The sequence below is a fragment of the Lampetra planeri genome, chromosome 2 (genome assembly GCF_965212315.1).
Source record: "Lampetra planeri chromosome 2, kcLamPlan1.2.h2, whole genome shotgun sequence".
Classification (NCBI taxonomy): Eukaryota; Metazoa; Chordata; class Hyperoartia; order Petromyzontiformes; family Petromyzontidae; genus Lampetra; species Lampetra planeri.
The window spans coordinates 14,415,550-14,426,707 of NC_136108.1; the positions used below are offsets into that span (position 1 = coordinate 14,415,550).

The window sequence follows — 11,158 nt, forward strand, 5'->3', positions numbered from 1 at the left end:
AAAAAGGGTCCCATAGGTAGAGTGGTGGTTAGCGCACTGCCCTACGACCCCGGAGACCCGAGTTCGATTCCTGCTCACGGCCAACGCCAGTATCAATTATATTATCTGAAGAGATCCTGGGCCTTCCCTAGGTCAACTCAGCCCCAAGTGCGTACCTTGTGTAGTGTGTAAACATCGCCACTAGAGGGAGACAGAGTCAACCGGGCGTGATCATGGCCACCCACCACTTCGTGTGCTGTGCTGGCCTTCATAGGCGCTCACTGACAGCACTGTCCTCAACACTCTGTTAGAGGCTATACGGGGGAAGGGGACGGGGGGGTGTGTGTCTTTGTGGTTTGTATAGGACGTGTGTAACTGTGTATGTGACTGCGTGGGAAGTATGTGTGAGTGTGTGGAATGGAGGTGCGTGGTTCGTGTGACTCGTGCGCGTGTGTGACGCACGTGCGTGGGTGGCGTGCTGAGGCGCGTGGGCTTCGCTTGCTCATACAATTCATCACAATATCTCATCTATATCCACCGCTGAACAAAAGCCACCCCATATTATCGCCATCCCTTATGGTCCTGCTTATGTATTTCTGCACATTTTAAATATATATTATTACAACTAAAGCTTTATTTCAGTTTTGCAAACGCATAAACATAAATAGTTAACGTATTAACTGTCTCAGGTTTGCTGATGACATTTACCCATTGTAACAACCAATGTTAATGAACTACAGCAATTGACTGATTAAATTAAGATAGAATAAAGATGAATACAAATGAATGTACCGCAACCATCATGGGACCTCCTTTTGTCAGTACCAAAAATATGAGAATAGATTTTACCTTTTTTTCTGGCAACAAACAGGTGTTAAGATGTTAAAACACCAAACTGAAACCTTTTACAAGGAATCATGTTTGCATTAACCACATATACTTGTGGTCAGAATGCAAACAAAAAACATACTCTGATAATATATGCATTGTCTTTGAAACTGATCGGTCCACACCAGAAACAGCTTTCTTTTGAGCCTAGCATCAAACGGTGCTAGACCAGATGATGCCAAAAGACCAGAGGACGCCTTTTATCCATTAGATGACTATATAGTACAGTGTTCGGTATTTAAAATATAAAATACCCACGTGTGTAATGCACAGTATTCATGGGATTCAGAAGTGCGGGAAACCACAGGTGAATGGGAAGGCAGCTAGAACCGGCGCCAAACAATTACCCAAGCTCTGTGGACCTATATTTGGATGTTTGGCCAACTCCATGAATTCGTTCTTATATATGTGGGAGGATGCGTGAGTAAAACCCCACGCTACGAACGGGCAGCAACAACTCAATCCTCGAACAGATATAAAATAATCCACTTGCTATACTGCCAATTCATGACCAATTCTAGATTTGAAGCTTTCGTAACAGGTTTTTTTCGGTAAAATCACGTAGGTAAAAAAGAAATAAAAAAGAAATATAAATATTTAATTTTTATTATTTTTATTATTATTTGTTATTTATTTATTTTTGCCTACGTGACTTTAACGAAAAAACCTAAGAGTATAATTCATGATCAAACCAGGAGGTGGCGTTTCACGTTTTCACTTCCAATTGTAAATAATTAACAAGTGGCCGTTGCCAAAGGTCAACTGGTACAGCTTATCATGGTAACCGGCTATTGGTTCACAAATGTTGGGTTTTTTACACGCTTTCATTTAACTCACTCACTCTGTTGTTGTTGTCGTCGTTGTTGTTGTATCCTCAAATCTTGTAACTCAATTTTAACCCACTTCCCAATGTGGTATCGACTGCAAACTTGGTATACTTATGTCATACTGATGATAATACTATATTCTATCATAAGAAATATATATTTGTAAACATTTTTTTTTATATGTTATGTTTCGGCTTGGGTCTAATTGTCCACAGTCAACTGACGTTGGCTGTAATTGGCCACGGTCACTTACGTTATGGCAAGCTTCGGGGCCACTTCCTGGAGTCGTGGAATTCTTACATTACTAGTACGGTACATTTCATAAAAGCGTGTTTAAACAAAATGTTTTTTTTATGTTATTTTTTCGTCTTAGCCAGGCCACCAATACCTGAAGATTTGTTTTAACCCAATTATGTTCCAGCTGTGAAGATCAAACGTGTGGAATACTGTGTACGGGGACAATGGTTACATTGGGCATTGATAACAGGGGGGGGGGGGGGGGGCTCTCTGTTATAATAAAATATAAAAACAGCTCAATATTATTAATGGTGACTTTTCGTGGTGGTCCAGATGTGTTGTAACCCCCATTACATTCTCAATAACGTAATCTTTTTAAAAGGTGTATTCAAAAACGTAAAATAATACGCAGTAAACTCAACAAATGTGTCAGTATCCCTTCCTCAAAAAGGGAGGGGGGGGTATACATATACAATAGGCAACGTTTCAGGCAATTGCCCTTCATAAGCATCTGCAGTCATACAATTTTGATTTAAAGCTTTCGTGACTGCAGGGATTCATATTCTTGGTTCTTTCGGTAAAGTCACGTAGAAGGGAAATAATAAAATAAACATGTGTTTTTTTATATTTGTATTATTTTATTACTTCCCTACTACGTGACTTTACCGAAAGAACCAAGAATATCTGCAGTCGTGCTTGCGAATCGAATTCGTGATATTAGTCGACTCGATTAACCTCGTGCAAACAAAAATCGCGACTCGATTCTCCACTGCTATAAACGAAAAAATCGATTGCGGAATCGAATCGCCGAGTAGCGTCGAGCGGATCGATCCACACCGCTGTCATGGCGCAATGCGCGTTGTTGCTGCTGCTACCGCCGCTTCTGATCCTCCTCCTCCGCGTCTCTGCAGCTCCGGACGAACCCCGTACGCGCCTCTCGTTGTCACTCTTTATCTGCACGTATCTCTCTCGACTCTCGTTGCTGGCGTTGTTCATGTGTCGAGTTAGAACTTCGCAGTCGGCGCCGAGAGTCAGAGGCCAGCAATGGCCGTGATGCTGGCGTTGAATGTTCGCGCCTTTCACAACCACGAGGGGGGAGTCGTCGTTGTTGTTGCTGTTTTAGTTGTTGCTGTTTTAGTTGTTGCTGTTGTTCTCTTTACGTTGCTTTGGCGTTTAACGGCGTGAGCAACAGCGTTTCGCCCGACGAGTGTACACCAACCAGCGCATCTCCGCCGCAAGCAAGTGGAGAGGGGAGGTTGCCTGTCACATGCTGCGTTAACGGTGGTGTGGTAGTGAGTCGTGTAAAGTTGTGAGTCAAAAGTGAAAGCGTCAATGTTTAAAGCAGCACGTTGGGAAAGTCGTAGGACTCGTATTGCTGTAACCTCCACCCATCGTATCGTTTTGCTTTGGACATATGCAGCGTTTTGTCTGGCACTCGCATGGGTTGTGTATCGAAATATCAATGCTGTTATCGATTGTGAAGGTGGACGATTGTCGCGCCACGCACGCGTGTAAGTGTTCCCCATGAATTTAGTACGTTTTTGGAAGTCCTCGAGGTTATGCCATTCATGCACAATTACTCGTGCACGGCTTGTGTCCTTCCTCTCTCGCGTCTCGATGTTCCCCGAAATTATATATTCGCTGATCACCATGGCCTGCCAAAGATGACATTGTTCAGTTCACCTGACATTGCTTAACGCTTCCTTTAACACGTTGGGGCTGCCACCCGTACTGGTTTCCACAGGGAGCAGCCCTCTTTGAGTCGTCTGTCCTGGGAAATTCTGGCTTCCCAAGATATTGATAGTCGTGGTTTTTGTCAGTGGCATATATAATGCACACGACGGCAGACAATGTTCGAGTGTATTTTGATTAACCGGGTGTAGAACTCAAAAGATCCCTGGATCGTCTTATTTGCAAGAGTAACCATGGTCACCAAAATGAAAAAAAGCTAAACAAATCTAAGTAGAGCAATGAAGCAAATACAAATCGGAACAAAAATCAACTGTTACATGGAAAATCGAAAATATTGCTCAAACATCACTTAAACATTACATTCCCAGTCGTGTAGATTGTCTCGGACCGATTGTTTTTAGATTGGTAAGAGTATAATTACAATAAGTTAGGGACAAACCGATATAGGGGGGACTCTTGTATTAAAATACTTTGAGTTTTGAGATATTGTACTTCTAGTGATGTCTCGATGAATATTTTGTACCCAAGAGATGGCAACAGTAGTTATTCTCTAAGCTCTGCTAGCTATATTTCTATAGCACCGCATTTTAATTATTATTTCCTACCGATTACCTTATTTAGCATATCACCAAATCAACTAGCATGCGCCGGAGATCGTCAGATCCGCAGAGGAACCTGAACGGCAACATTCATTGGCACTGTCCCATGCTCCCCGTCTTCACGAGCCCACACGCCCCACCGTGGAGTTTAGTCAAACAACCCCCATGACCCACGGCGAGAGGAAGTTATCATGCAGCAGTGGATTGACAAAAAAAAGGACTTGTGTACATTAATACATTTATTTGGAGATGTTCCTAATTTGATCCGATATGTATCCATAAAAGTGTATTCTAAATACTCTACAATCTTAGGCTTTCGCAGGTTAAATTCAAGCTTAACTGAAGAGTAAACTCAGGATACTACTAACGTCGTGATTTGTATTTTCTTTCTACCTACGTGACTTTACCGAAAGAACCAAAGAGTGAGGATACTACTGACATGTGTTTTAGCTGCAGACTAGCTGCCATTGACTAATGTGCATTTGATCCTTATCCAGGAGTGACCTGAGACACTTGACCCACAACTGATGCTAGTGATCAGCCTAAAAACTATACAGCCATACAGTTGTAGAGGGCAATAGCATATGTAAGATTGCATGCCTACCTTGCGTAATAAAATCTCTATACTGTACAGGGTGTGGTTAAAGCCATGCTTGTAATTTTTCTCACAGAAAATATTTTATAATCCAGAATGACAGCAATGGTACCTATTTCTCAACGTATTCTCCATCCACAGCAAATTTTGCACCCATGTAAAAGTGCCTGCATGCCCAAAGCAACATAGAAAGAAGTGTTTCTTCGCTTCAAACCTATCAGGACACGTCTTCAGTTCGAGATCTGATTGTAATCGTTGCCCACTCAAGTGCTCAGATTCTCAAAGATGGAAATCGCAGGGAGCCAAACATTCCCGGAACGCATTGTCACCAGTGACGAGACCTAGATTCATAATCGCACACCATAATTAAAGCATTTCAGTATGGAATGGAAACAGCATCTTTACCACCCAATTAATTCTGACACGATGATTACAGTACAATATTAATATGTATTATTCAGCCAAGGGCACCATTATTAACATTGTCTACTATACTCTTTCGTTCTTTCGGTAAAGTCACGTCGGTATAAAATAAAATAAATCGCGACGTTTTTGGCGCAACACATGGTCGGAAAGCACCTGATGACGGACGCTTGTGTTGCGCCCGAAACGTGATTTATTTTATACCTACGTGACTTTACCGAAAGAACCAAAGAGTATGGATTCCTGCAGTCACGAAAGCTTCAAATCAAGATTCTCCTATTTTACCTTCAGGATGTGTGCATCGCAATAAAAAAAAGAAACATCTTGGCCTTCTGTCCAGAAAAATAGTTTTTCTCCAAGACAATGCTTGACCCTATGCAGCCCATGCGCCCACAGCCAAGTTGAACATCGAGGGTTTGGAGTTTCTCCCATACATCCAAATCAGGTGTTTTCTGACATTCGAGCAGAGACATTCTTCAGGCAATTGTGTATTGGCTTGGGAAGCTCTGCACTGTGGTGGAGACTTATGTTGAGTAATATTTGAGCTTCTATGTTCCTGGAATTGAAACACTGTTCTGCAAGAAAAAATCCAGGAATGACTTGAACCAACATTGAATATTTTAACATTGGTGTGCCTGTGGTGATTATGTGCTGTGTGTATCCTTGCAGGCATTTTGAAGATTGGCTCCGTTGAAGAGCACAATAAAACCCAGACGTTTTGCTTCACACCGGCTAAGTTACAACTAAAAGATATTTGGTTGACGATACATGTAAGACAATCATCACTTTTTGGTCTTACAGTAATTGCTCGTTTGATGCCGTAAAAATGTTTCGAAAAGTTCCGCGTTAAGCAAAAACGTAGAAAGCGAGGATTTACTCTACTGAATCACATTGGCACTAGAAAATCTGCCTGCAGTCATCCCATGGCATGACAACTAAGATGATGGTAGGCCGCAGTGCACTGTATAATACCGCTCGGCCACGCAGCTCCAGAAAGTAGTAAGTCGTCAACCACTCAGAATCCGTGTTGTAACGGGCACGTTCTGCGCTGTGCGTAAAGTGTCCCCAATAGAAGAACCGCGTTATAGCGAAAATGCGTTGTATGAACACGCATTAAGCGAGGGCTTGGCGTATTTTGTGTTAGCATTGGGAAGACTGAACGGGGAAGAGTATGCTTAGAAAAAGGGCTAATCAAGTGTCAGCAGGTTACATCAGATACATTGCAGTCGATTACCAGGTCTTCCTTAAACAGACTTTTGGTCACAATGAGCTCTTCGTGAAAAATAAGCTTTATATTTATAATACTGTATCTTGAATAACCATTTGGCTTGAAAAGTCATAGTTAAAATGTCTAAAAAGCAAAAGTGTAACTCATTTAAAGTGTTATTCAATTGCAGTTAAACCTCCAGGCATTTCCCAGTAAATCGAGAAATAATCTTCAGATATAATTTCCCCATTTAATTTCCCCATATGCAGAGGTTCAATATTTTAACCAGCTATAGGTTCCATATCAGCAGACAGCAGTAGTGTGGAGTTGTGAGCCCATTCCACTTCCCAGGTGGAGGTGAAGGGAAAGAATGGTGACGTGAAGTTGCTGATGGGGCACAATGCCACGGAGATTCAGCAGCAGGTGAGCAGCTGGCATAGCTGGATGTGGAGACGGGTGAGCAGTGGTTCCCGAGATGTCTACCACTACTTCAACCTCGCCAACCAGACCTGCTTCTGCGTGGAGACGAGCGGCATCTATGAAGTCAAAGTCATCCGTACCGGTATGACACTTCTATAGGGAGAGTATCTCATACAATATACTTTACAGTAATATGGGTTTGATTCATGTGTTGCACAAAACCATTTTCCTTATGCTTTTTGGTGGATCAGGAGCCCAGTTGACAGATAATGGGGGGAAAAAATGGCAATTATTTAGAAAAAATATTGGCATTTGCTACAAACTCGTGAATTGTGCCTGTGGTGTGTTTGTGACCTGGATTTAAATGCTTTGAATTTGCATTATGAAACATACAATTACTTCCAATTGTTAATCAACTGCTGGATAAAGGTCTTCCCATAGCATGTCTGCCATGGGGTTATTTCATATCATTTCACCATGCTGGTCAAAAATGAGTTTTAGGATTTTAATTGTGTTGTACATTTTATTGTAAATTCCAATGCTCTTACAATTTGTATGTGTTTTTGTTTTTTCAGCATTTAGTTGGAGGTTAATCGGCATTCTCCTCTTTGGAATGATTCTTTTCTTCTATGCTGAAAATCTTAGTAGGTATGCATCTTAAAATGCTCAATGCTTGGCGTTCCATGTAAGCCACTGTATATTATAGCCAATGTTTGACTTATGCAGCATTGTATAATATAACTTTGAGCATGCTGCTTTTGCAATTAAATATTCCTGGTAGTTTAAGAGCAATAAAACAAAACACCACTGTTGCTACAGCACACAACATTTACAATTTACAACCAACGAATCCAGTCAAGTACTGATACTGGTGCTAAGGGATCACGAAATTTTGCTAGATTTTTGCCACACATTTTTTATATTTTGAAATAATGGTCAAACTTTAAATCAAAGTTTTCAGTTGCTTGTCAAGCTTAACCGTCCATTTTAAGATGTCAAGGGTTTTTAGTTGGGAACTGTAAAACACAAATTGGATGCTTTATAACTGTAGGAGTGTAGCAGATTAGTGGCCACGATTGGGTCATCTCACAGCTGTTTGTCATGTACTTGCAGGAGTGCGACATTCTTTTACTCATCGGGTGTGCTCTTGGGGATTGTGGCATCACTGCTCATCATCATCTTTGTTGTTGGCCGCTTTCTTCCCAAGGTTTGTTGTTGGAAGAACATACACGTCACGTGACAGCCACCGGGTGCATATAGCACAGGCAGCTCAATTCTTTGTTTGCCATAATTTTCAAAAAGTGCTTTGTGGTCCTAAAATTGCATGGAGTGTAAATTATTACATGATGCCATTTTTTAATTTACGTCAATTCTCCCACATCACAGTGAATATCAATTGTTCTTGCATTGTCTCGAGATGCATAAAATATCTTGTCTTCGCACATTTTGTAACAGTGCTTTGGGTGAATTATCGTTTTGACAGTACCAAGGCTCTCGCTGATTGTTATGCAAGTGAATTAGTGCTTGAAAGGCAACAACTTATTTTAACATAAAGATGAATTGCCGGCTTGTTGCCATTACAGAGGTCGAGTGTTTACGCTATAATGGTGGGAGGATGGTCCGCTGCTCTTTATGCAATGCAGTGGACTTACCGCCACCTGGGAGAATTGCTTGCTGATCACAAGATGTATGTTGCTGGTAAGTACACTTATGAAATATAGTCCTCAAGTTTCTTGATCAAACCCCACTCTTGTGAGAATAACTTGCATTTGGATAAGGGCCATGCTTGTAACATGTGAATGCAGGCTACCTGGCGGCAGTGGGCTTTGTGAGCTTTGCTGTCTGCTACCGGCTGGGACCTGTGACTAACGAGCGGAGCCTGCACATCATGACTTGGACACTGCAGCTGCTCGCGCTTTTGTTCATCTACAACGGCACGCAGATCTCCACGATCTCTTTTGCTATGGTGCTGGTTGCCGTTGCCATGCGCCTGCTTCACTACCCAGTTCGTGCTGTGGCATGGGTGTGCAGGTGAGAAATTGAAGTATGCATCCTAAATAAAGGTTTCCCATTGTGGACAGAAACATGTGGTAAATTATAACATCTATGTAATCACAACGCACTGATGAAAATATAATTTGTAAATGTTCTTAGTTTATCTTCACATTTGCCTTGGGTTTTCTAAGCTTGCCTTGTCCGTTTTATCATGGGGACACCTGTTTGGCCAAATTACAGAAAAGTTGGGTTTAAGACACCTTTTAAGCATCCCCCTGAGGTGCGCCTGCTGACGGAGGAAGAGTATCAACAGCAGGGTGAGGTGGAGACTCAACGAGCCCTGGAAAGTCTCCGCGAGCTTTGCCGCAGCCCTGACTTCCATGCTTGGAAAGCTGTCACGCAGCTCAACTCCCCAAGACGGTAAAGAGTCACTCCCCTACATACACCACAACCAGTGGCACAGCATTGCAGGAAAAGCTTGGCCATTTTCCAATCAGTATTTGATAGAAACCCATGTGTTTTTTTCATATCGCAGATTCTCTCCGCAAAATAACTATACTTTTTGTACTTCAGGTTTGCAGATTTCGTGGAGGGCTCACCACATCTCGGCCCACAGGAAATATCACTGCACAGTCAGCAGTACAGCCATCCATGGGAATTAGAAGATGAGTGGTACAACTCATTCAATGAAGATGAGGGTGAAGAGGAAGCCATCTCCAACCACCTCAACCACTCAGACTGACAACCAAGATGTCACACCACAGAAGCTGGTTAGATGACTGATTTAAACGAAGATATACTAAGTGCATATTTAGGGCAACAAAATGCAAGCAATATCATCAAACAGCCTTTTTCTGTCCTTTAAATATTTTACGTGGTAGATTTTAATGTGTTCTTCTTGATATATGTGTATATATTGCCTTTTTAGATGCCGTGTTAACATTTTCGATCTATGAGATGGCAAAAAATATGGTATATTCAAGTCGTCAGTCTGTTATTTGTGGCGTGTTTCACGTACGACCATTCAGTATGGACGCTTGATGTTTGATTGTTAAACCAATTATGACATGGATTTAGCCATATAAATTCTGAGAATGCATGCTGCATACCTAAGTTAAACCATCAATTCAAGAGTAAGCATTTTGGTATTGCTAAAAGTATTTTTCTATATTGAGACAAATGAGCTTCCACTATCCCAGGTGAAGGAATGTCCCCTTCTGTATTGAGATAATGCTGTTCTGCTGGTAACACTTTACAATGTATTCAAAATCTGTAAGAGCAAACTAAATGTCCTTGTGCAACGTTAAGTATGCAGCACAATTTTATGCTCTTGGTATAAATGTACATATTGTATTGTGGTGGATTTCCAAAAATACTTGCACTGCTGGTCATACTTGCACTTCGTTTTAGTGAGCTCTAACAAGATTATCGGCAGGTTTGAATTGCAGTACTCTCGTATTCATTAACAAAGTGGTGCCTTGTAAAACTTGCATAGTTGAGAAACGTGCCTTTAAATATGCTCTGTTTTGTAGTCTTGATGACTAGTGTAATTCACCTGACCTCATTTGAGCCAACATTACAAATACTTCTCCAAGCATGTACAGAGGGGAACACATTTGTTGGCCGCTTGCAGTTTTATTTTTCCTACTGAGTAAAGTTGTAAATGTATAATCACGACTTATGAAATGTGATATTTTATTAGTTTTATAAAATTTTTACTGCTTTGCTTCGTTATTAAAGTTTATTAAATTGGGAAGGTTTTTGAATGTTTTCTGTAACTGCAGGTGAATATACCCTGTCAGGAAATTATCATCTTGAACTTTTCTACGTAGGGTCTCCATCATAATAAACTGACAGCCTGACCGTTGCAACGGGTACGGTCGCAGCCCATTGGCCAGCTGTCAAGATGCAACGGCCAGCACATCCAACAACCATCTAGTTTAACACGTAGGCTTTTGCGACCAATATCATCCATAACCATCTACTAGTGCGATTGGCTCAACAGTGCTTACTACATTGGTGGGTTGTGAGTGGGAGGAGCCAATTAGTGGAACCGTTCGAAACTCAGCCCGGGAAATTTTTAGAGATGAGGGTTGGTTAAAGACAAATTCGCGTTGGGTTTGATGAAGGGCAAGAAGTGTCTGAGATGATTCTAGAAGTTTGGAGGGGGGACTTGCTTTATAAGGGCTTGAGAAAACGTCTGGCCTCACTCGGGACGACTCCGTGCGCGTTGGTGTTAACGGAAATAAATTTCCTCTAAACTACGTGGTTCGATTCCTCTATGTTATGTCAGTGT

The 11,158-nt window shown here is 41.6% G+C and overlaps 1 protein-coding gene across 2 annotated transcripts; it reads left to right on the forward strand.

Annotated features, from left to right (window-relative positions):
- The first annotated feature begins 2,707 nt into the window (after positions 1 to 2,707).
- LOC144728675 (nuclear envelope integral membrane protein 1-like) lies at positions 2,708 to 11,126 on the forward strand. 2 transcript variants are annotated; one of them, XM_078608269.1, is made up of 9 exons: positions 2,708 to 2,857; positions 5,910 to 6,010; positions 6,799 to 7,009; positions 7,443 to 7,515; positions 7,981 to 8,074; positions 8,451 to 8,565; positions 8,673 to 8,898; positions 9,103 to 9,282; positions 9,436 to 11,126. In XM_078608269.1, the coding sequence occupies exons 1-9, from the start codon at positions 2,776 to 2,778 to the stop codon at positions 9,602 to 9,604; spliced, it is 1,251 nt and encodes a 416-aa protein (XP_078464395.1). In that variant the 5' UTR covers positions 2,708 to 2,775; the 3' UTR covers positions 9,605 to 11,126. The 2 variants fall into 2 exon arrangements, with proteins under 2 accessions (XP_078464395.1, XP_078464404.1); XM_078608278.1 differs by lacking the exon at positions 9,103 to 9,282 and having other exon boundaries at positions 9,436 to 9,741.
- The last annotated feature ends 32 nt before the right edge of the window (positions 11,127 to 11,158 follow it).